We start from the raw sequence: 27,417 nt of genomic DNA on the forward strand, positions 1-27,417 counted from the left end.
CTATGAGTCTCAGGTGCACAGGGGGATTTCAGAGAAGGTTGATGGGATCCGGAGGCCTCATCCCAACAGCCTAATGATCCCCCAGGAGTTACTTTCCCGTAAGTCACTAAAGCCCAACTTGGGCAGTTCCGCCACTTTCAGTCCTCAGCCACAGGCCGGGTAACTGGATGACTGCAGTGTAGGAGGGGAGGCACGATCCGTGACCAGGGTGGGGTGGGCAGAAGAATGAGCCCCTCTCATTCTGAGTGAGGGCCAGGCTCCCCACCTCCCTGCGCCTTTAGGTTCTTAACACCAGGAGCCCACGGTGGGTCTAGTTCTCATCTGCAAAAACTGAGCTAATCCCGTTGAAATTCCTTCATCCATTATCCTCTCCATCTAAAATGTCCTATCTTTACACGTGGTTCAAAATCCAAAAGGTAGAAGCTTTATTTCAAAAGCATTGTTCTCATCAGATCTTCCTACCCCTCCCTGAGAGGCAGGCAGGAGGGAAGAGAATTCGCATGTTATAGATCTGATAACTTAATGTAGCCGATGTCAGCAGAGCCTGCCTGCTGGTCAGCCATCTTTGTAGCCATCTCCACTGCCAGAGCGGCCACCATTGCTGCTCTTCCATACTCTTCAGCCTTCACTTCTCCCATGCTCTCGAGAGGTAATGGATGATCCCATCTCAAACTCTATTCTGAAAACTGGACTAATCCAGTTGAAATGCCCTCATCCATTATCCTCTAAAATGGATACTCTCTTCATCTATCTACACCCTCAACCCATCGGGAAGAATTTCAGTCCATTTTCTTCCTTTACGTTCTTGGTCCCAATCCCTTGCATGCCTTGTGGTCTATCCATCTTCCTCTATGAATTATACATCTTATCCCTAGAGTCTTTGGTCCTTGCTAGTTCAGCCACTTCCCTCAGGCTCAGGTTTCCCATTGTGACCTGAAGGATAGCAGCTAGGAGTGACCTAGCTATTGAAACTGAGCTGCTCTAGTGGTTATGTGGCCTAACACACGTTAGGCCATAAAGGAACAAGCATGGAGTCATTTCAAAGAGAAGGCAAAGACTATAAAAAGTAAAAAAAAGAATAAAAAGGCCTAAAAATTTTTCCACCTACAGGAAAAAAGCCAGTTTAGTTGTGATCCTATTCCTTGGGGTTTTGTTTATATGCTGAGGAATTCTTAAATATATTCCTGTGCCATTTTCTACACTTTAAAGTCAAGGAAATGTGAAAAACTTACCATCACTGCCTCGAGATGATATTGATTTCACATCAATGGACTCTTTCCTCCTGTTCTTGTATCTGAATGAATGAGACTCTAAGGATTTCAGATTAGTAATGGAGAGTGATTAGTTTTCAAGCTTATTCACAGGCAAAGTTTAGACATATTTTTTCCCTCATTCTCCAAAGAAAACGAGGGTACTTTTTAAGCACTGTAAAATATTTTTAAGAAATAGTGAGCCACTGTCTCTTCAAATCATCAACACACACAGAATTATCAGTCATATTAATTGTAAAATGATGTCCTTTCCTTGTAAGGAAATTGTAATGGAGCTTATTATTAAGGGTTATTTAGTTCCATTAATAAATATCTTCTTGAAAATATTAAAACTTGGGGGAAATTTTGAGGGGTTCATTTTGACATGAAGGACAATACATTTCAATGGGTGGGGAAGGCTTTTATAGGGATATTTGAGGAAATAAAATACTAGTCAAATCCACAGAGAGTTAAGTTTATTTGAGAAACTAATTTGGACCAATTTTAGGTCCCTCTGTAAAGTCAGACCTCTTGATGGTTTTCTAGGTTCTCCTGAGGATATGATTTCATCAAATGATGCAGATTGTTGATCCCAGGAATGGAGAGAAGAAGAAGCAGTTTTCTAATCCCAACAAATTCCAACAATTTAACTCTCACTTTTGGCCTTGTTTTCTGAGGGAAAAAAAGCACTTAAAAAAATCTGTGTAAGTCTTTGCAGACTTTGAATTTAATGCTCAAAGTGTGCTGTCACATTAATGTGAGATCTAATCAAACGGTGCACGCTACCAGTGAGGACCAAAGGGTAAAAATGTCAGGGCAGCAGAGGTGGCTTCAGAAAAATGCATTTTCAGGGCATCTGCTTCTTGTAGGAGTAACCCATGAGCAAGGAGAGAAACTTAACCATAACACAGAATTTCTCCTCACTGTGCTGAAAGGAGGCAGATGTGCAGGTTTCAGCAGGGGATGCTTTTCTTAGACACTGATAAATGATCATATTCCAAGAGAGAAAAAAAGATGCAATGCTTTTTAAAGAATTGTCTAGTGACACCAAAAAAAGTGCAAGAGAGCATAGTAATTAAGAGAACCAGTTCCAGAGCCAAATTGCCAAAACTCCAGTCTCCACTATGCCATCTAATAGCTGTGTAACTTTGGGAATGTTCCTTCTCTGTGCCTCAGTATCCACACCTGCAAAGTGGGGATAGTTATAGCATCTCATTCATAGGCTGTTGTGAGATGTAAACAAGTTAATTCATAGATAGCACTTAGAACAGTGCCTGCTACATAGTAAATATAAAGTTCATGTTTGCCTATTATTATTAATTACATCTGTTCATCTGCATGTATACCTTCTTTTTAAGCAAACGTGGGATCATGTTATAATATTATTCTACTACTTGCTATCACTTTATAATATGTCTTAGATATTTCTCTAGATCACCTTTTTAACCATTTACTTTAATGTCATTAAACATCTGATTCAATTTTAAAAAGGTTAACTCAGTAACAAAACTTGAATTATATTTATACAGCATAAAGTGGAAGGCAGAACTATTATAAAGTTAATCTGAACAACATAGCCAGCCATAAGACCTTGTCTTAAATCACCTAACTTAAACTATTTTACTACCCCTTTGCCTAATTTTCTTTCAGACCCTGCCTTAATAATTTTCCTAGCCTTGGATTTGAGTTTCAGTATTTCTTTATAAGATACCTATAAAATTATATTGTTAAGATCATATTACATCTTTCAAACCCTGAGGAACTAATAGTGGTCACTTGCAAGACATTGGATTTAGTCTATTACATTTGGGAATGTAATAATCATACACATTCCTAACAGTTGTTTACCAGATAACAAATTAAATCTAACTTACTAAATATTTAAGATTAAATTCAGGATTAAAGAGCACAAGAATTCCTCAAAATGTAGTTTCCAAATAAAACTAAACTAGGGAGGCTATAGCCCAGGCTGGCTGGTTGAATTCTAAATCATTCACTAGGAATAATTATTCAAAGATGGATAATGCTGATTCTTTCTGACTTTTATCTCAGCTAAAATTAAGAAAATGTATAGCAATAGAAAAGACTAAAAGTTTGGAGAAATTATTTATTCAATAAAGGCCATTTAAATCAAAGAATTCATTTATTCATTCTCTCAAAAGATGTTGTGGAATGAACTTTAAAGCCAGAGAAAAGAAGGATAAGAGAGATTCAAATAGCTGTACTCAATGGCAAAAAAGGATACAGTGTCATCAATTTAAAAAAAATAGCTACCACTTACTGAGCACCTACTATGCATCAGACATTGTGCTTTACTATTTATTTTAAATATAGTAATTATCTTACATAATCATTACAATTCTGAAAGCTACATAGTGCAATCCCCATTTTACTGATGGGGAAATTTAAACTTGGAGAGATTATGTGGGTAGCTCAAGGTCCAAGAGTTAATAAATGGTGGAACTTATGCTTTCCAAGATGGGAGGATTTCAGTTAATCAATGTTCTGTATTTATTGAGTGTCTATTATGTGCAAGGCAATACTGGGCACTGTAAAGGATATGAAAATGCTTATAACAGTTTTTGACACTCAGAAGCTCGTAAGTAAGTTAAAATAATACTCTCACTTGGTTAAAGAAATAAACTAAAACATCTGTGAAAGAGAGAGACAGAGAAAAAGTGTGGAGCGAAGGGGAGAAGGATACCAAACAGTTAAACGCCAGGTACTGCTAGACATTATATAAATTTTCTCCTTTAATCCTCATAACCACAATGAGATAGGCATTGTTAATTCATTTTACAAATGAAGAAACTGAAGCTCAGAAAGATCAAATGAAATCTTTCTGAGTAGGTGAAAATATGGTCCATTTTAGAATCCAGGAAAGGCACTAAGTAAGTAGCCCAGGGTCCAACTTTATGCCTCAGTGGCTGGGAAAGCCACCAACAAGGGAGAGAATGTGTGGTGTGTGTGCAGGAACGAGAATTTTAAATCTTTGGTAGCAGACTGATTTTCCCCTCTAATGATCAAACAATTCTAGACCTTTCAAATGTAGAAGTCATTAGGTTCAGCCTCCTCTTTTTATGGCAGAGGAAACCAAGAGTCAGACAGTGAGAGTCTTGCCCAAGGTATGATGTGAGGATGTGGGCAGCTGAAATGGTGAATTGCTGCTCCTGACTGCCAGGCGAGGGCCCATTCACATTTTCTAATTGTATGTAGTCACTGACTGCTGCAAAGAAAGGGAAGACTAACTATGGTATAATAATGCGTGTCCCCTGGACTTTCGGGCCACTCTCTATTTTGAGTTTATCTTGCTCTCCATGGTTTCTAGTCAGCAAAAGAAACCAGGATGAAGAAGGCATTCAGTAGAAAAGGTTGCCATGAATGAAGGTTCAAAGGTTTTTAAGGGGTCCTGCTTTTAACCTCGCTCTCAGACCTGTCAGTATCAGCACTCAGATATCAGCAATCCAAGTTCTGGGGTGGTGACTGTCGATCCAGACTTCTTCAGAGTGATTCATGGACTTGAACCCACAAATTCCACCTGAGCATGTAAGAGTGAAATTGAAGTATCCTCACCTGTTTGAGAATTATCTCCTGAGTCACGATGAACCTTGTGAATCTAAAGTTGTTCAGAAGTTTGGTAAAGCAAGAAAAAGAGATTTTAAATATGGTATTAGTTACATTTCCAACCAAACAATTTCATTTAAAACTCTGAAAAATTCAAGAAAACAAGAAGTTGCACAGATAATATGAACAGATGAAAGATGGACACCAGGTGATAATACTACGAATTCTCTGTTACATCCAGACACTTATAGAATGCCTGAGCCTGACAGCAGGGAGATACCCAAGGGATACACTTGCTAAGCAAGACATCTAGATCTCCAGTCAGCTGTTCTCATTTTGACAGTCTGCAGAAATGCAGAAAGACAAAAAAACAAAATTTAAAACAAAATTTAAGATTTTTATATGTACTCTGTTTATATTTCAGACATGTTATACATTTTTCCTGTTATATAAAAGCAATCTGAATTTAAGCCTAGGATATTAAAAAACCTTCCCCAAAAGCTCTTCAAATGCACTTCAATTATAGACAGTCAATTTACTAAACGTTTCTTCATAAGCTCTGAACTTTACATTCAATTTTGCACCTAGTTCTTTCTTAGTATCAATTTTTTTTTTGCTTATGCTCAGTACATATCTGTCAAATGTTTAGTGAAGTTATTAACATTAGAAATAATACATATGCTTTCTTTGGGGGTTCTGCATTTCTGGTGTTTATAACTAAGACACTGTTACTGGGGCACACCTAGCTTTATCATGATTATAATCATGCTGCTTTGCTGCTAAATCCACCTACTTCCAGTTTCTGAAACCATCACACATTTGTAGGCACTGAATGAATGGAATAAGTTAACCTGAAAAACAAGACAGATGAGTATGTAGGACTGTTTATGGGGGAAGATTAGTATGGTTTAGCAACATCAGCTGTAACAGCCAGAAGTCCCATATATTTCAGATACAGTAAAATGTTCCAGCCTGATTGAACCATTGAAAAATAATCATGTAAAATTGAAGTGTTAAAATAGGGGTTTTGTATGAATTATTCTGCACAGTTCATTCCACATAATTACAGAAAAAATTACATGGCCAGCCTGTGTGAGATCTTGGTCTTATATGTGACTGAGGGCTGTGACTTATTTATCCTGCAATTATGGGAACTTTTTATTTCTTCTGTGAACAACTGTTTTATGTTTTTCCTTTACAAATAAAGATCATTCGCTACAAAGCTACTGAGTGCAGTATGAATTTCTGATAACCAAATGAATACAACTTTTTCTCAGTCAGCTTTAGCTCAAAAGCAAGTGATCTTTAAATGCTTAGCTTTTCTCTTTGAATCACAATACATCTCTCCTTTAGAAACAAAGTCCCATGGCTCCCCAGATTACACAGAAGGCTACTTTCTTGTCTTTCGTTGACTTCTGCAGGCCAGCTGATTGAACTGTGGGCCTCCTGGGAAGTCAGTGTAGGCTTTGTGTCCAGTCTCAATGGAACTAGATGAAGCCCAAGGTCCAGTAGATGCACAGTCCAACCCTGACTTTTGGACAGAAATGTGCACCTGCCCCTGAAGGGAGAAGAGGGGACAGGGAGGAGGGGAGAGGAGAGGTACTGGGTCTGTCTGCTGAGGTGGCTCTGGCCTTTCTCCACACAGGATGTTGCATTCGGCAGTTTCTGAGCTGAGCACGCTGCATCCCCCATAAACCTGTGCCCCTAAATTGGCTCATCTGCCTCTGATGGGCTCTTCGTTATGGACAGCAGCAGAGACTGGAAATACTCCTCAAACAACCAATCACCACTTGCTTTGCACGCAGAGGTTCTGCAGGGCTGTGTCAGGTCATTATTCCCTTCACAATCCTCTGTGGTAAGAGCAGTGCCTGAGGACAGTTTGCCCATCACACCCCAGCAGTGCTAGGTTTTTACTAAAGCTTCCAACTCAGGTTATCTTCCTTCCTCTCCCAAATACCTCCTTTTACAACCAAAGATTCATTTGAATGAAAACAATTCTTTTAGAATTACGATTTTCTTGTTGGAAGGCTAAACCCACCCATCATTTATAACTTGGTATGAATGCTTCTATTAAAATTATTTCCTCATAATTCTCAGTCAGGGTCACTGAGGAAATACAGAGAACGAGTGGTCCTGTAGTTTGGCACTCGCTGGTGGGCAGCCAGGAGAGGCCTGTGGGCCTGAGGACTGTGGTCAGGAAGAGAGGAGGAACCACTTCTCCTGTGACCACAGCAGCCATCTCTTACATGTGTGCACGGTGCTAGCAGCTCTACATTTACAATCTAGTCATTACAGCACCCTCAAAAGGAGGAAAGGTTGTCATTCCTTCTGACAGATGCAGAAGCTGAGGTTTCGAGAAGTTGAGGGGCTTGTCTGAACCGCACAGCCAGCAGGCAGCAGATCCCAATTTCAAACCCGGCTCTCTCCATCTAAAACCACTTCTCTTTGTCACGTTGCTCTCTACAGTCAGGCCCCAGAAGGGAAGCCCGGGCGCAAGCTTGTTAAACTGGGGTCTGAGGACAATATCCCCGGGTTCAGTGAAGGGCATCTGTTTGAATACAATTTTCTTTGTAATTTTGGGGAGGGTTTGAATCTCTGCTATCGATAGGTTTTGTCACATGCATGCTAAAGCAAAGAAAAGAAATCGTAATTCAATGGCTACATGTCAGCCAATCTCTCCAGAGTGTAGTGTTTTTGTTTTCCCTTTTGTAGTGGAAATGCATACAGTAATGACGAAGAATTCTGATATCATGTGTCCCCCAGGCTTCAGCACTAAAGTTCTGCAATGTGAATACTGCTGGCCTTGCCTGTGCCACTCTTCCCAGAGCTCAAAGCTGGAATTTCTTAGCAAGGTCTTGGAAGCTTACAGCCTGTTTTTGGAAAAAAAAAAATCATAATTCCAATCTTTTAATTCCTTAAAATACTATAGGTTCCCACAAGTGTTACTGTCCTTGTGCTAAATGCTTTGTGTACAGATACCTGATTATGCTTGGCTCAAAAGCACTATGAATTCTGGGTGTGTGTGTGTGCACGTGTGTGTATGTGTGATTTCAGGGTCATTTGATTGTTTTCCTCTTAAAGAATAATCATTTTAAAATGATATTTTCTTTACACATCCACCAGAATGGCTAAAAAAGAAATTCTGTCAAGTATGTGGAACAACTGGAACTCTCACATGTTGGAGGGTGTATAAAGTGGTACAGCCACTATGAAAAAGGTCTGGTAGTTTCTTATAAAATTAAACATATGCCTACCCTATGACCCAACTCCTCCGTATTCAGCTCTACTCCCAAGTATCTACCCAAGATAAATGAAAGCATATATTCACAAAAAAGACTTGTCTAAGAATGTTCAAAGGAGTCCCAAACTGAAAACAGCCCAGAAGTCCATCAACAAGAGAAATAAACTGCGGTAGAAATAAAAAGGAAAAAGAAAAAAATACTGATACATACAACATGAATGAATCTCAAAACACTGATGATGAATGAAAGAAGCCAGCACAAAAGATGGGACACTTTATGAAGCTCTAGAACAGGCAAAACTACTCTGTGGTTATATTAGTCAGAACAGTGTTACCTCCAGGCGTGGGAAGGAAGGGAGTGGAGGCAGGGATAACTGGGAAGGGGCGTGAGGGAACGTCTGGGTTGGGAAGGTTTGAAATCTTGATGGGGTCTGCAATACAGAGGCATATGCGTTTGCTGAAACTCAAGGAGTGTTATACTTAGGATTTGTACCTTTCACTGTATGTAACTTTTACCTAAAAAATGAAAAAACTCACAAACAAATATTAAACTCTAATTAATAATAGGCATGCCGAAGTACCAAGGGGTGAAATGTCCTGATGTTCGCAACTTAATTTGAAATCTATCAAAGAATAAGATGGACTGATGGATGAACTGGGGGATGGATAGATGGACTGATAGATATATGGATGGACAGATGATTGAGCAAAATGTTACTTATAGAACCTAGGTGGTGAGTACATGTGTATTTACTTACAATTCTTCCAACTCTTTTATATGTTTGAAAAATTTCATAATAAAATATTGAGAAAATTAAATGTTCAACTGACAATATGGATTGATGGCTAAAAATTGGAAGTCTGAAACAATTTCAAAATTTGTGAAAATAAATAAGATGAAGAAAATTGAGAACAGCCTGAAATTGAGCAAGGTGAGTGACATGTCATGGTCCCTGGGACTCTGTACCACGAGCCTGGGCATGAGGCTGATGTTCCATTTCAAACCATCACTAAGGAATTGTAGACAGCAGCTGTCAATCTTAGAAGTATAAGATTTACCTAGGTAACTATTTAATACATTGATTTTAATAATTTTATTGATTGATTTTGTGAATTATGCAGTTACAAATGAACCTAAATCCTGGTATCTCTTATAGGAGAAAAACTCAGAAATAACTTTTTAAATGAAAAATCATGAGACTTTTTAGCAATTAAAATGAGTCAAGGAACAGTTTTGGCATCTGAGGTGAAGGGCGACTTGAGCTAAACTCAAGGTGACAAGGGAAGGAGGATGTGGGGCTCTCAATGGGGCAGGGCATAACTTCAAGATACTGCAGTTTTGGTTCCAGACCACCGGGATAAAACTTTAATAATACAGATCTCTAGACCTTCAAGATGGCGGAAGAGTAAGCCGTGGAAATCACCTTTCTCCCCACAAATACATCAGAAATACATCTACATGTGGAACAACTCCTACAGAACACCTACTGAACGCTGGCAGAAGACCTCAGACCTCCCAAAAGGCAAGAAACTCCCCATGTACCTGGGTAGGGCAAAAGAAAAAAGAAAAACAGAGACAAAAGAATAGGGAAGGGACCTGCACCAGTGGGAGGGAGCTGTGAAGGAGGAAAGATTTCCACGCACTAGGAAGCTCCTTCGTGGGCAGAGACTGCGGGTGGCAGAGGGGGGAAGCTTCGGAGCCACGGAGGAGAGCGCAGCTACAGGGTTGCGGAGGGCAAAGCGGAGAGATTCCCGCACGGAGGATCGGCGCCGAGCAGCACCCACCAGCCCGAGAGGCTTGTCTGCTCACCCGCCGGGGAGGCGGGGGCTGGGAGCTGAGGCTCGGGCTTCGGTCGGATCGCAGGGAGAGGACTGGGGTTGGCGGCGTGAACACAGCCTGAAGGGGTTAGCGCACCACAGCTAGCCGGGAGGGAGTCCGGGAAAAAGTCTGCAGCAGCCGAAGAGGCAAGAAACCATTCTTTTGGGGTGTGCGAGGAGAGGAGATGCAGAGCACCGCCTAAACAAGTTCCACAGACGGTCGCGAGCCGCGGCTATCAGCGCGGACCCCAGAGACGGGCATGAGATGCTAAGGCTGCTGCCGCCGCCACCAAGAAGCCTGTGTGCGAGCACAGGTCACTCTCCACACCGCCCCTCCTGGGAGCCTGTGCAGCCCGCCACTGCCAGGGTCCCGTGATCCAGGGACAACTTCCCCAGGAGAACGCATGGTGCGCCTCAGCTGGTGCAACATCATGCTGGCCTCTGCTGCTGCAGGCTCGCCCCGCATCCATACCATTCCCTCCCCCTAGCCTGAGTGAGCCAGATCCCCCTAATCAGCTGCTCCTTTAACCCCGTCCTGTCTGAACGAAGAACAGATGCCCTCAGGCGACCTACATGCAGAGGCGGGTCCAAATCCAAAGCTGAACCCCAGGAGCTGTGTGAACAAAGAAGAGAAAGGGAAATCTCTCCCAGCAGCCTCAGGAGCAGCGGGTTAAATCTCCACAATCAACTTGATGTACGCTGCATCTCTGGAACACCTGAATAGACAACAAATCATCCCAAAATTGAGGCAGTGGACTTTGGGAGCAAAAATATATATATATTTTTCCTTTTTCTCTTTTTGTGAGGGTGTATGTGTATGCTTCTTTGTGTGATTTTGATGTATAGCTTTGCTTTTACCATTTGTCCTAGGGTTCTGTCTGTCCATTTTTTTGTTGTTTTCTTTTTTTATTACTTTTTAATTTTTTAATTTTTAATAATTATTTTTTATTTTAATAACTTTATTTCATTTTCTACTTTTCTTTCTTTTTTTCTCCCTTTTCTTCTGAGCCATGTGGCTGACAGGGTCTTGGTGCTCCAGCCGAGTGTCAGGCCTGTGCCTCTGAGGTGGGAGAGCCGAGTTCAGGACATTGGTCCAATAGAGACCTCCCAGCTCCACGTAATATCAAGCAGCGAAAGCTCTCCCAGAGAGCTCCATCTCTTCGCTAAGATCCAGCTCCACTCAACAACCAGCAAGCCAGTGCTGGACACTCTATGCCAAACAACTAGCAAGACAGGAACACAACCCCACCCGTTAGCAGAGGGGCTGCCTAAAATCATAATAAGGCCACAGACACCCCAAAACACACCACCAGACGTGGACCTGCCCACTAGAAAGACAAGATCCAGCCTCATCCACCAGAACACAGGCACTAGTCCCCTCCACCAGGAAGCCTACACAATCCACTAAATCAACCTCACCCAGTGGGGGCAGACACCAAAAACAATGGGAACTACGAACCTACAGCCTGCGAAATGGAGACCCCAAACACAGTAAGTTAAGCAAATTGAGAAGACAAAGAAACACACAGCACATGAAGGAGCAAGGTAAAAACCCACTAGACCAAACAAATGAAGAGGAAATAGGCAGTTTACCTGAAAAAGAATTCAGAGTAATGATAGTAAAGATGATCCAAAATATTGGAAATAGAATGGAGAAAATATAAGAAACATTTAACAAGGACCTAGAAGAACTAAAGAGCAAACAAACAGTGGTGAACACAATAAGTGAAATTAAAAATTCTCTAGAAGAATCAATAGCAGAATAACTGAGGCAGAAGAACGGATAAGTGACCTGGAAGATAAAATAGTGGAAATAACTACTGCAGAGCAGAATAAAGAAAAGAGAATGAAAAGAATTGAGGACAGTCTCAGACCTCTGGGACAACATTGAATGCACCAACATTCGAATTATAGGGGTCCCAGAAGAAGTAGAGAAAAAGAGAGGGACTGAGAAAATATTTGAAAGGATTATAGTTGAAAACTTCCCTAATATGGGAAAGGAAATAGTTAATCAAGTCCAGGAGGCGCAGAGAGTCCCATACAGGACAAAGCCAAGGAGAAACACGGCAAGACACACATTAATCAAACTATCAAAAATTAAATACAAAGAAAAACTATTTAAAGCAGCAAGGGAAAACCAACAAATAACATACAAGGGAATCCCCATAAGGTTAACACCTGATCTTTCAGCAGAAACTCTGCAAGCCAGAAGGGAGTGGCAGGACATATTTAAAGTGATGAAAGGGAAAACCTACAACCAAGATTACTCTACCCTGCAAGGATCTCATTCAGATTCGAGGAGAAATTAAAACGTTTACAGACAAGCAAAAGTTAAGAGAATTCAGCAGCACCAAACCAGCTTTACAACAAATGCTAAAGGAACGTCTCTAGGCAGGAAACACAAGAGAAGGAAAAGACCTACAATAACAAACCCAAAACAATTAAGAAAATGGTAATAGGAACACACATATCGATAACTACCTTAAAGATAAATGGATTAAATGCTCCAACCAAAAGACACAGACTGGCTGAATGGATACAAAAACAAGACCCGTATATATGCTGTGTACAAGAGACCCACTTCAGACCTTGGGACACATATAGACTGAAAGTGAGGGGATGGAAAAAGATATTCCATGCAAATGGAAACCAAAAGAAAGCTGGAGTAGCAATTCTCATATCAGACAAAATAGACTTTAAAATAAAGACTATTACAAGAGACAAAGAAGGACACTACATAATGATCAAGGGATCAATCCAAGAAGAAGATATAAAAATTGTAAATATTTATGCACCCAACATAGCAGCACCTCAATAAATAAGGCAAATGCTAACAGCCATAAAAGGGGAAATCGACAGTAACAAAATCATAGTAGGGGACTTTAACACCCCACTGTCACCAATACACAGATCATCCAAAATGAAAATAAATAAGGAAACACAAGCTTTAAATGATACATTAAACAAGATGGACTTAATTGATATTTATAGGACATTCCATCCAAAAACAACAGAATACACTTTCTTCTCAAATGCTCATGGAACATTCTAGAGGATAGATCATATCCTGGGTCACAAATCAAGCCTTGGTAAATTTAAGAAAATTGAAATCGTATCAAGTATCTTTTCCAACCACAATGCTATGAGACTAGATATCAATTACAGGAAAAAATCTGTAAAAAATACAAACACATGGAGGCTAAACAATATACTACTTAATAAGCAAGAGATCACTGAGGAAATCAAAAAATACCTAGAAACAAATGATAATGAAAATACAATGACCCAAAACCTATGGGATGCAGCAAAAGCAGTTCTAAGAGGGAAGTTTATAGCAATACAATGCTACCTCAAGAAACAAGAAACGTCTCAAATAAATAACCTAAACTTACACCTAAAGCAATTGGAGAAAGAAGAACAATAAAACCCCCAAAGTTAGCAGAAGTAAAGAAATCATAAAGATCAGATCAGAAATAAATGAAAAAGAACTGAAGGAAACAATACCAAAGATCAATAAAACTAAAAGCTGGTTCTGTGAGAAGATAAACAAAATTGATAAACCATTAGCCAGACTCATCAAGAAAAAAAGGGAGAAGACTCAATAGAATTAGAAATGAAAAAGCAGAAGCAACAACTGATACTGCAAAAATACAAAGGATCATGAGAGATTACTACAAGCAACTATATGCCAATAAAATGGACAACCTGCAAGAAATGAACAAATTCTTAGAAAAGCACAGCCTTCCGAGACTGAACCAGGAAGAAATAGAAAATATAAACAGACCAATCACAATCACTGAAACTGAAACTGTGATTAAAAATCTTCCAACAAACAAAAGCCCAGGACCAGATGGCTTCACAGGCAAATTCTATCAAACATTTAGAGAAGATCTAACACCTATCCTTCTCAAACCCTTCCAAAATATAGCAGAGGGAGGAACACTCCCAAACTCATTCTACGAGGCCACCATCACCCTGATACCAAAACCAGAGAAAGATGTTCACAGAAAAAGAAAACTACAGGCCAATATCACTGATGAACATAGATGCAAAACTCCTCAACAAAATACTAGCAAACAGAATCCAACAGCACATTAAAAGGATCATACACCATGATCAAGTGGGGTTGATCCCAGGAATGCAAGGATTCTTCAATATATGCAAATCAATTAATGTGATACACCATACTAACAAATTGAGGGATAAAACCTGTATGATCATCTCAATAGATGCAGAAAAAGCTTTCAACAAAATTCAACACCCATTTATGAAAAAAACCGTCCAGAAAGTAGGCATAGAGGGAACTTACCTCAACATAATAAAGGCCATACATAACAAACCAACAGCCAACCTCGTTCTCAATGGTGAAAAACAGAAACCATTTCCACTAAGATCAGGTACAAGACAAGGTTGCCCACTCTCACCACTAAAATTCAACATAGTTTTGGAACTTTTAGCCATGGCAATCAGAGAAGAAAAAGAAATAAAAGAAATCCAAATTGGAAAAGAAGAAGCAAAGCTGTCACTATTTGCAGATGACATGATACTATACATAGAGAATCCTAAAGATGCTACCAGAAAACTACTAGAGCTAATGAATGAATTTGGTAATGTAGCAGGATACAAAATTAATGCACAGAAATCTTTTGCATTCCTATACACTAATGATGAAAAATCTGAAAGAGAAATTAAGGAAACACTCCCATTTAGTATTGCAACAAAAAGAATAAAATACCTAGGAATAAACCTACCTAAGGAGACAAAAGATCTGTATGCAGAAAACTATAAGACACTGATGAAAGATACTAAAGATGATACAAACAGATGGAGAGATATACCATGTTCTTGGATTGGAAGAATCAACATTGTGAAAATTACTATACTACCCAAAGCAATCTACAGATTCAATGCAATCCCTATCAAACTACCACTGGCATTTTTCACAGAACTAGAACAAAAATTTTCATAATTTGTATGGAAACACAAAAGACCCCGAATAGCCAAAGCAATCTTGAGAAAGAAAAACGGAGCTGGAGGAATCAGGCTCCCTGACTTCAGACCATAGTATAAAGGTACAGAAATCAAGACAGTATGGTACTGGCACAAAAACAGAAATATAGATCAATGGACCAGGATAGAAAGCCCAGAGAGAAACCTATGCACATATGTTCACCTTATCTTTGATAAAGGAGGCAAGAATATAAAACGGAGAAAAGATAGCCTCTGCAATAAGTGGTGCTGGGAAAACTGGACAGCTACATGTAAAAGCATGAAATTAGAACACTCCCTAACACCATACACAAAAATAAACTCAAAATGGATTTAAGGCCTAAAGGTAAGGTCACACACTACAAAACTCTTAGACGAAAACCTAGGCAGAACACTCTATGACATAAATCACAGCAAGATCCTTTTTGACCTACCTCTGAGAGAAATGGAAATAAAAACAAAAATAAACAAATGGAATCTAATGAAACTTAAAAGCTTTTGCACAGCAAAGGAAACTATAAACAAGACGAAAAGACAACCCTCAGAATGGGAGAAAATATTTGCAAATGAAGCAATTGACAAAGGATTAATCTCCAAAATATACAAGCAGCTCATGCAGCTCAATATCAAAAAAACAACCCAATCCAAAAATGGGCAGAAGACCTAATAGACATTTCTCCAAAGAAGACATACAGACGGCCACGAGGCACATGAAAAGATGCTCAACATCACTAATCATTAGAGAAATGCAAATCAAAACTGCAATGAGGTATCACCTCACACCAGTCAGAATGGCCAAAATCTACAAACGATAAGTGCTGGAGAGGGTGTGGAGAAAAGGGAAACCTCTTGCACTGTTGGTGGGAATGTAAATTGATACAGCCACTATGGAGAACAGTATGGAGGTTCCTTAAAAAACTAAAAATAGAACTATCATACGACCCAGCAATCCCACTACTGGGCATATAGCATGAGAAAACCATAATTCAAAAAGAGTCATGTACCACAATGTTCACTGCAGCTCTATTTACAATAGCCAGGACATGGAAGCAACCTAAGTGTCCATCGACAGATGAATGGATAAAGATGATGTGGCACATATATACAATGGAATATTACTCAGCCATAAAAGGAAATGAAATTGAGTTATTTGTAGTGAGGTGGATGGACCTAGAGTCTGTTATACAGAGTGAAGTAAGTCAGAAAGAAAAACAAATACCGTATGCTAAGACATATATATGGAATAAAAAAGAAAAATTGGTTCTGATGAACCTAGGGGCAGGACAGGAATAAAGATGCAGACGTTGCGAATGGACTTGAGGACATGGGGAGGGGGAAGGGTAAGCTGGGATGAAGTGAGAGAGTGGCATGGACTAATATATCACTACCAAATGTAAAATAGGTAGCTAGTGGGAAGCAGCTGCATAGCACAGGGAGATCAGCTCAGTGCTCTGTGACCACCTAGAGGGATGGGATAGGGAGGGTGTGAGGGATACTCAAGAGGGAGGAGATATGGGGATATATGTATATGTATAGCTGATTCAATTTGTTATAAAGCAGAAACTAACCACCATTGTAAAGCAATTATACTCCAATAAAGATGTTAAAAAAAATAATGAGTCAAGGCCAGGATCACAACAATAACAAGCTAACAAGCAAATAAATACTAGATACCTCCTTCAACATTCATTTCAGAATAACCTTGGGAGAGTGTGAATAGCATTTGGTAGAAATATCTGAATCTGCTTTTTTCATCATGGAATGACAGAGTCATACGAGGCATCAGTTTTAATTAAAATCACCAGATTCCCAGTATGTGAGCCTGGGGGTCATCCGTGATGCTTCCTTTTCTCTCATCCTCATGTCTAGTCCATCATCAAATCCTGTAAAATCTCACTTCTAAATACCTCTGGGATTACCCATTTCTCTCCATTGTCAGAGTACAAGGCTACCATCAGCTCTCGTCTAACTCTAACCTCAGCAATAACCCTCCCAACATAATCCATTCTCAACTTTTCAATGAGTGAAATCTTGCAAAACTGTACATTTAATCCTGTCATTCTCCTGCTTAAAACTCACACTTCCCAACTGGTCTCAGGGTCAGCCCCATTTGACAACCTGGCTATGAGGCTCTCCTCAACCTGGCCCCTGCCAGCTCCCCAGATGCACCACTGACCCCTGCCACTCTGTCCTGGGCTTTCAGCTTGCAGGCCACACTGCCATCCCTCTAATTTTTCCATGTTCTTTACTACCTCAGAGCCTTTGCACATGTGACTCTTGCCCAGAAAGCTTCCCAATCCATTCTCTTCCTTTTGCCTATTTATCCTGCAGATCTTAGCTGAAAGGTGGTTTCTCAGGGAAGCCTTCCCAGGTATTTCCTGCCCATCCCAGCCCCTCATGAGGCTAAGTCCTAGTGTTATATGTTCTCAATGGACTTTTCCTTTATTGCATTTTTTTTTACAGTTCATAACTTTGTACTTATTTGATTGTTTGTTATCCTTCCCAACTGTAAGCCCTACTTTTAGCAGGAGCTGTGTCTCACTTGATTACCTTTGTATACTGAGTGCTAACATAGTATTTGCACATAGAAGTTCAGTAAATGAGTCCATGAGAGACTGAGGTTAACCAGGTTCTTTACCTTATAGCTTGTGGTGAAAACACTGTTGTTAATGATTTGACCATCATATTGGTCTTTGTTGATTATACTTAATATGGATGTCTCTTAAGCATTTCATGGTAGAATACTGATAAGGAAGTTTTCCATAAAATGAGTGTTTTTTTAAAAAAAGCAAATACAGTAGTGATAAAAAAAAAAAATCCGTGTGCTCTGATAGCGCCAAATCTATGACAAGCAAAAGAGCTGGTGTGATGGTGAGAAATCAAGGCTATCAAACACCTGAGTGCACCCTCATCCCTGAACCAGTTGCTGCGCCTCTGAGAGATTCTTCGTTAAGTTTCTCATTGTAATCAATGCAGTGATAAAACCCAGTAAATATTATTTAAAAAACAAAATGATTGTTCATATCTATACATATATTTGTAAAGGAATGATAAGTGACTTTGAAATATTTCTTGATTATACAGAAGAGTGCTGGCTTTGATCAGAGTTTCAACCTTTGGCTTTGTATTGTTTGCTTGTTTTTTGTGTCTTCCCCACCCCAAATATGATGAAAAGGGGTAAAAACTTGGTTAAGATGAAGAAAAGCACTATTCTCTTAAATAATCAGTGTAAGCAATCTTTAAGAGTGAACATTCTTGACCAACAACTTCATGACAAAACTAAATGCTTTCATGTATAATGACAAGACTTCAGTAATGCAGTGGAGTTTGAACGCTGGATGAGAAATTTGATTATGGGAACTGAGTCATTCAAGACCCTCCCTTCATTTACATGCAAGGAAAATGACAGTGTGAGTGGAGTAAAACAGAATTTCTTTGATCATCTTTCTTAACTGAAAATACTTTGATGAGTATTTCCTCAGAAGGTATGAATATCTGATGCATAGATCAAAGATCCTTTTTGTCTGCTCTATTTTCAGAAGCCACTCGAAGATACACTTCTCAAAATTCCCAAACAGCAAACAAACACCAACAGTGTTCCCCAAACACTGAAAGAAAACTCCTCATGCAACATTCTGGATCCCTGTCCTCAATGGTTACCTTTACATAAGCTCCCAAAGCCATGGACAAGTTGTTGTCATTATTCTCACGTACTCTGAGTCTGGTTTCTCAAAATACTATAGCACCAAGACAGAGGAGAAGTTGCCAGGATGCCAATCTTGATGTTCCATGTCAGATCTCCTCACTTCCGTTAATTTTATGAGCCTAACAGACGCAAAATAACATCATCTCTCCTCTCTTTTATCTTGATGGTAATTTAAAATGTTACTTATATCAAAGCAACATGCATTGGTTTGATATAAATGAAAATGCATATGAATATTTAAGATTACACAAGATTAAAAAGAAAGATCTTAAGCTGCTTTTTTTTTTAAAAATTAATTTGCTGAAAATAAATATCTCCTGTGCTGTTAGGTATTTTCTTGGAAAAACTTAAACAACCTTCTGTGCAATCTCTGATCTAGCATGTTCAGATATGGCTGGTATCCCTTGGTCGAAATTTCTCTCACTTCTCTTACTAGCGTCCACTGGCCCTACATTCAACATGCACTTGCAAAAGCCTTTACACAGAGAAGGACTCTCATGATATAGCCCAGTGAAAATCATTTTTGTATGCTTATCTCATGGGAAAACACTTAATGCAAGTGACAATTCAGGCTTAGATGTTTTATCTTTTATCCCTTGTCCAGCTTCTCTTTTAATTGCTTTCAAATACCTATCATGTAAGCACCACTTTGCTTCATACCTGGCAAATACTGAGTTTTCTAATATGGAAATATGGTAGTGATTCTCAAACCTCTGCCTAGAATTGGATCTCTAACAAGGTCCCAGGTGAGGCCAGGGCTGCAGGTCTGGGGACCACGCTGCAATTCCTGATGCCTCCCCACTCAGAATGCTCTGTGCCAGCAGCACCGGCAACACCTGGAGCTTGTTAACTCCACCCGCTCTCAGGCTCACTCCAGACTCCGAATCAGGATCTGCATTTTAACATGTAATCTCTAAGTGATTTGATTACACATTACAGTTTGAGAAACACTGATTCAAGCTGAAAAATAATAGGATTGCCAACAGATCTTCTGATATCTCCATTTTTAGTTGTATAAACTTATGAACTTCACTGAGTCTCAGTTTCCTTACGGGTAAATGGGGACCAATGCCTACTTTTTAGGATCTAAGAGGATCAAATGAAATAATGTGTACAAAATGCCTAGCCTACTAGCTCTCAGGCTGGTCTTTTATGTCAGAATCACATAGAAGGCTGGTTAAAACCACACTGCTGGGACTTCCCTGGCGGTCCAGTGGTTAAGACTCTGTGCTTCTGCTGCAGGGGGTACGGGTTCGATCCCTGGTTGGGGAACTAAAATCCCACATGCCGTGAGGCGCAGCCAAAAAAAAAAGAAAAATCACACACACACACACACACACACACACACACACACAAAACCACACATCTGGGCTGGGCCCCCATAATTTCTGTTTCAGTAGGTGTAGGGCAGGGCCTGAGAAGTTGCATTTCTAACAAGTTCTCTAAGGCTGAGGCTGCTGAGCCAATGGCCATACTTGGAGAACCACTGGCCTAGCAAATAGTGGGTGCCCAGATAATGCTGGTTCCCTCGGCCTGCTCTTTCACAGATGTATCCTGTTTGTTGAGAATCTGGATGCAGCACTGCTTGCTATTTCAGGATTGATTTTAGTTTACAGAAATCATTTCCTTTAAGGTAGACACATAAGCAGCACATTTGTGTTTCTCACTTCTATGCCATCATTCCTCTAGCCTGTGTCCCCTCACTGCTCAGTGACAAAGAGAAACATATATAAAACTTATATATAAACTTATATGAAAGAAATTTCATTTTGCTTAAAGTTTCTTGCTCTCAAAGAACTATCCATGACCGATGGCACTTTTGCTAAATGTTCTATTGTGTAAACTCAGATGCCTGCTAGATTTTGTCAAGAGAATGAGGGAACTGCAATGATCTAACATTTTCTCACTCCTGTTATCCCAGCACTCAACAGAGAGTCATTAAACTGCTTAATGACACCCAGGCTTCGTTCGCACTGAGATTAGCATAAGATAGAAGCAATCAGCGGGACCTTTGCTTAATAAATCAGGCCCTTTGAAAGCTACCCAGAGGTGGGACAGCACAAAGGAAAAATTAGTAATGAGAGGACAGAATTGTAAAACAGCGTTATCATTGTGTGTCCTGACATTCTGAAAACGCTGTTCATTAGAATCTTTGCTTGCATTTTGTGAACAATCACCCCCAGGAGAAAAAGGGCATCTCTAATTGATACCTCATCTACTAATTCAATTCAAGAAATATTTATTGGGCCTGTGAGACAAAGGTGGTTAGGACCTAGTCCCTGCTCTCAAGGGATTTACTAATAGGGGACAAAAAACAAGTACTGTCACAATGAATTTATTCACTCCGCGTTGAGCGTGTACTATGTGTCTAGGTAATGTTCTAGACACTGGGGATATGATAGAAAACAAAACAGATAGTTTCACAAAGCTGGTTCAAAAGTGCCAAGATAGCATTTCACAAAGGGTGTGATGCTGAGGGGTTAAAAGGTAAGTTAAGGGTATTCCAAAACTTGATGCTAAATAACCTGGAATCATATATTCAAATCATTTGTCTTTAATGTTTTTCCAAGCCTTCTGGGTTTATCAAGGAGAAAGCCTCAGGTTGCTGGGTCTTTAACACCTACCACTTTCCAAGGAGAGGGGGCTCAGTCTCTGAACTTTCAACCAACAGCCATAGCTGTCTATAGATTTACTAACACTGTGGGGTTTTTTCTACTACATCTATTTTACTGTTACCTTCCATTATGGCTAACGATTGTGGTATTCCATTTTATGGTAGCGATTACTGTGGTGATATAAAGTTTTAAAAGTGACTCTTTCTCGGAAGAGGTAAAACTGTCACTATATGCAGATGACACGATACTATATATAGAAAACCCTAAGGATGCCACACAAAAACTACTAGATCTAATAAATGAATTCAGCAAAGTAGCAGGATACAAGATTAGCATTAAAAAATCGGTTAGGGGCTTCCCTGGTGGCGCAGTGGTTGAGAGTCTGCCTGCCAATGCAGGGGACACAGGTTCGAGCCCTGGTCTGGGAGGATCCCACATGCCGCGGAGCAACTGGGCCCGTGAGCCACAACTACTGAGCCTGAGCGTCTGGAGCCTGTGCTCCACAGGAAGAGAGGCCGTGATAGTGAGAGGCCCACGCACCGCGATGAAGAGTGGCCCCCGCTTGCCACAACTGGAGAAAGCCCTCGCACAGAAACGAAGACCCAACACAGCCATAAATAAATAAAAATTTAAAAAAAAAATCGGTTACATTTCTTTACACTAACAATGAAATATCAGAAAGGGAATGTAAAAAACCAATATCTTTTAAAATAGCACCAAAAAATAAAATACCTAGGAATAAACCTGACTAAGGAGGTGAAAGACTTATATGTTGAGAACTATAAAGCATTAATAAAGGAAATTAAAGAGGATTCAAAGAAATGGAAAGATATTCCATGCTCTTGGATTGGAAGAATTAACATTGTTAAAATGGCCACACTACCCAAAGCAACCTACAGATTTAATACGATCCCTATCAAATTACCCATGGCATTTTTCACAGAACTAGAACAAATAATCCAAAAATTTTATATGGAACCATAAAAGACCCAGAATTGCCAAAGCAATCCTGAGGAAAAAAAAAAAGCAGGAGGCATAACTCTCCCAGACTTCAGACAATACTACAAAGCTACAGTAATCAAAACAGTGTGGTACTGGTATTAAAAACAGACATACGAATCAATGGAGCAGAATACAGAGCTCAGAAATACACCCACACACCTATGGTCAATTAATCTTTGACAAAGGAGGCAAGAATATAAAATGGGGGGAAAAAATCATCTCTTCAGCAAGTGGTGCTGGGAAAGTTGGACAGTTGCATGTAAATCAGTAAAGTTAGAACACACCCTCACACCATGCACAAAAATAAACTCAAAATGGCTTAAAGACTTAAACATAAGACATGACACCATAAACTCCTAGAACAGAGCATAGGCAAAATATTCTCTGACATAAATTGTACCAATGTTTTCTTAGGTCAACTCCTAAGACAATAGAAATAAAAACGAAAATAATCAAATGGGACCTAATCAAATTTACAACTTTTGCACAGCAAAGGAAAGCTTAAAAAAAAAAGAAAGAAAGAAAAAGAAAGAAAGAAAAGACAACCCATGGAATGGAAGAAAGTATTTGCAAATGATGTGAGTGACAAGGGCTTAATCTCCAAAATATACAAACAGCTCATACAACTCAACAACAAAAAAACACACAACCCAATCGAAAAATGGGCAGAAGACCTTAATAGACATTTCTCCCAAGAAGACATACAGATGGCCAGTAGGTACATGAAAGGTGCTTAACATCACTAATTATTAGAGAAATGAAAATCAAAACTACAATGAGGTACCACCTCACACTGGTCAGAATGGCCATCATTAAAAAGTCTGCAAATAACAAATGCTGGAGAGGGTGTGGAGAAAAGGGAACCCTCCTACACTGTTGGTGGGAATGTAAGTTGGTGCAGCCACTGTGAAAAACAGTATGGAGGTTCCTCAGAAAACTAAAAATAGAATTACCATATGACCTAGCAATCCTGCTCCTGGGCATATACCCAGAGAAAACTATAATTCAAAAAGATATATGCACCCCTATTTTAATAGAAGCACTATTCAGGATAGCCAAAACATGGAAACAACCTAAATGTCCATCAACAGATGAATGGATAAAGAAGATGTGGTACATATATACAATGGAATACTACTCAGCCATAAAAAAGAATGAAATAATGCCATTTGCAGCAACATGGATGCAACTAGAGATTATCATACTAAGTGAAGTAAGTCAGAAAGACAAATACCATATGATATCACTTATATGTGGAATCTAAAATATGGCACAGATGAACCTATCTATGAAACAGAAACAGACTCACAGACATAGAGAGCAGACCTGTGGTTGCCAAGGTGGAGGTGGGGGAGGGATGGATTGGGAGTGTGGGATTAGCAGATGTAAACTATTATATATAGTATGGATAAACAACAAGGCCCTACTGTATAGCACAGGGAACTATATTCAATATCCTGTGATAAACCATAATGGAAAAGAATATAAAAAAGAATGTCTATATGTGTATAACTGAGTCACTTTGCTGTACAGCAGAGATTGGCACAGCATTGTAAATCAACTAGACTTCAATTAAAAAAATATCTTTTTTAAAGTGACTCCTTCTAAAGGAAAATTAAATATGAATAGGTCAGGTGGTGCCTGAATATGGAAATAATCAAAGTCTAGGAGTGAAGTAGGGGAAACAGTCGTAAGTGATGTGCCCATCCTCGGCCCCCCAAATGCCCTGGCTTCAGCAGGAGGAATCAGGCCTGGTTGGAGGATTAGGTTTGGTGGGGAAGATTGAGAAGCATGGGTAGGGCTTGTGGATGCGGACAGGGCAGGTAAGTAGCACATACTGACAATGATAATGACTCAATCACCTCCAGCTCTGGCATTGATCACACTGGACAGGGGTAGCGCTAGACCAGGGTTTAGCTGCAGAAGGCTTTCTTTGAATTAACTCTCACGAAATATAAAACAGGTAAAGCAGAGTGACTTCAGTTGGAACAGCAGGGGTGGGTAGAGGTCTGGAGCTCCTCATACCTGGCCCCTTTCTTCTGCTGAAGAAGCTGAGGACTTCCTTTAACAGAGAATGAAAGCAGACCCAGACAAAACCCTGGTTTTAGAGATGAGTGATCTGCTACTCAGCCAGGCTGATGGTGCTGGGGAAGGGGGTAGGCAGCACTGCGTCAGCTGGAGAGGCTGCAGGAGTCACACTGACCAGCTAGCAGCTAGTGGACCTGGCAGGCCAGTCCCCTTCTGAGTGTAGTTTCCTCGTGTGTCAGATGGGTGGGCCCATGCTCAGCAGTGTGTGACACAGCTCCCAGCAGCCACTGCTGTCTCCTAATTCTCAGGGGATCTCTGAACAGCTCTGCACAGCCTACGTCTCCCACTTCTGTGTCACTGCATGGAACACTACAGCCATTTCTGGTCCTAAGCTGCAAGTCTAGGGGCTGATGCCACCTGTTAAGAAATACTAGTAAGTGAGACCATTAACTTAATTTGGTCTGGAAATGCTCCTTTAGGAATGAAGGCACAGAGGGGTATTAAACACCACCTCTCCACCCTGATAAAGGGTAACAAGATGGATGAATCAAGCAGCATTCATAATTTTTAAAAAGTATACAACTTCCATATGGCATGGACAGTTTTCTTCCTTCCAAACACAATAAAAATGCCAATTAAGTCCAAGCAGGAGCAACATTACTCGAAGGCTGTAATTGTAACTTTTCCTTCAAGTCAGTAATGGCTATGAGTAGAGTTCTGTGATGACAGGCTAGCTGCAGGAGGATATTACAGAGAGATTTAATTTTCTGGGGTGGCCTGGCTGATGGAAGGGAGATAGGAACAGATGGCATCAAATAGAGTCATGAGATACATTCTCACTCTAAACAGAGTGTTATTTCCTCTATCTTAGCTTTCAGTTTTACAGACTCCAGTACTATTAATGCTTAAAATGTACAAGAAAAACATATCTGAAATTTCTATCTGAAAAGCAGCTGGACACCCACATAGATTTAAAATTTAAATACTTTTTGTTACAATCTTGGTCCTGTCCAGGTAACAAATTATTTGGGATCATTTAGACTGGTCTACCTGTCTAACCTGACCCTCTGTGCCTGGGGCTGTTCATGTGGAGCCTTCATCACCAGAAGGTTCTCACAGTAGCACACATACCCTTGGGCCCCCAGGCTTCCTCAAGAGATGAAACTACCCACCTTGACACTGTGCAGGTGGGTCTGCTTCAGGACAGAAGGCACTGCAGTCCAAGTGTAGGGGACTGTTCATCACCCTATCAAGAAATCTGTCAGTAGAGGGGCCTAGAGACACAGCTGGAGCTTCCTTAGTGGCCACATCAGAGGTAACAGCACAGCATCTAAAACGTCACGTATGTGGCAACTATTTTGAAAGCTCTTAGTAAGGAAACTGCTTTGTCCACTGAGAACAGTTTCAGTGTCAAAAAATCCATATCAAGAGAGCAACTTCTCAAGAATTAGACACCCTAGAGTTGAGGTGTATGTGGGAGAGACTGTGTGGTTCAGTCCACAGCCTGTAGGCAGTTAAAACAGCTACTGACATGTCATAGAGGGAGGCACTCAGGCCAAGTGATGAGGGGATTTACCCAAGGGCACAGAACTGGAAAGAGATAGGGTGAAGGACAGAACAACTGTGCACGCTGCCTTCTCATCAATCTTCAGCATTCAGAAATGGCAAATACTTAGATAAATACTAGAGAAAAGTTTCTCTTAATTTCTTTAATACACATGTGTTTAAGGCAAAATCATACCATTGTCTTAAGGGGTTTATAATGTATATAGATGTAATATATATGAAAACTACAGCATACAGAATAGGAAGGAGAGTGGTGAGTGGAACTTATAGTTGCTAGGTTGCTATGTTTCTCATGAATGGTACAATATTAGTTTAAGTAGCTTGTGTAGAGTTAAGGATATATATGATAATCCCTAGAGCAACTATCAAAAAATGCAAAGAGATTTAACAAAAAGCCAACAGATAAAACAGCACTTAAAAAATTGTCCAAATAATCTAAAAGAAGGCCTGTATAAAGGAACAGAGAAATAAAAACAAAAACAAAACAGAGGGACAAACAAAAAGCAAATGATAAAATGGTAGACTTGAATCTAACCATATGAATAATTACATCAAATGTTAATGGATTAAACACTCCAATTAAAATACAGAGATTGTCAGAATTGATAAAAAATCAAAATCTAACTATATGCTGTCTATAAGAAATGTACCTTAAATAGACATACACATTGAAAGTAAATGGATGGGAAAAGATACATCCTTCAAACTAATAAACATAAGAAGGCTGGAGTGGCTATATTAATATAAAAAATATAATAGATTTGAAGATAAAGAGTATTATCAGATATAAAGAGGAGGGACTTCCCTGGTGGCACAGTGGCTAAGAATCCACCTGCCAATGCAGGCGACATGGGTTCAAGCCCTGGTCCGGGAAGATCCCACATGCTGCAGAGCAACTAAGCCCGTGTGCCACAACTACTGAGCTTGTGCTCTAGAGCCTGCAAGCCACAACTACCGAGCCCTCGCACCACAACTACTGAAGCCTGCACGCCTAGAGCCCATTCTCTGCAACAAGAGAAGCCACCGCAATGAGAAGCCTGTGCACCACAACGAAGAGTAGCCCCCGCTCGTGGCAACTAGAGAAAGCCCATGCGCAGCAACGAAGACCCAACACAGCCAAAAATAAATAAATAAATAAATTTATTTTAAAAAGATATAAAGAGGAACTTTTCATAATGATAAAAGGGTCAATTCATCAGAAAGATATAATAATCATAAATGTATATTACTTAACAATGGAGCTTCAAAACACATGAAATAAGAATTGATAGAATTAAAGAAAGAGACGAGCCCATAATGACAGTTGAGGATCTTAACACTGTTCTTTCAGAACCTGATAGAACTAGACAAAATTAGTAAAAATATATAAAATATGAAGAACACAATCAACCGCTTTGACCTAATTGGCATTTATAGAACACTACCCAACAAAAGAATACACATTGTTTTCAAATGAACTTGAAAGTTGACTAAGACGGACCTTTATCTGACCATAAAAACAAGTTTCAAAAAATTTAAATGGATTCAAATCACACAAAGTACGTTCTCTGACCACATAGAGTTAAATTAAAAACCAATAATAGAAAAGTATCTGTAAAATCCCCCAATATTTGGAAACTAAAAACCATACTTCTGGAT

At 39.8% G+C, this 27,417-nt stretch overlaps 1 protein-coding gene across 20 annotated transcripts in view; it reads right to left on the bottom strand.

Annotated features, from left to right (window-relative positions):
- Nucleotides 1-27,417, bottom strand: part of PDE8B (phosphodiesterase 8B) — a 383,716-nt gene that overhangs the window by 29,375 nt on the left and 326,924 nt on the right. For all 20 annotated transcript variants that reach the window (XM_082457144.1, XM_082457151.1, XM_082457136.1 and 17 more), the window contains 2 exons: nt 4,824-4,866; nt 1,233-1,310 (listed from right to left, as the gene is read on the bottom strand). In XM_082457144.1, the coding sequence (XP_082313270.1) occupies nt 1,233-1,310; nt 4,824-4,866 (121 nt within the window). The remainder of the gene's footprint in view (nt 1-1,232; nt 1,311-4,823; nt 4,867-27,417) is intronic.

The sequence above is a fragment of the Balaenoptera physalus genome (assembly GCF_965194825.1).
Source record: "Balaenoptera physalus genome assembly, chromosome: 3".
NCBI lineage: Eukaryota > Metazoa > Chordata > Mammalia > Artiodactyla > Balaenopteridae > Balaenoptera > Balaenoptera physalus.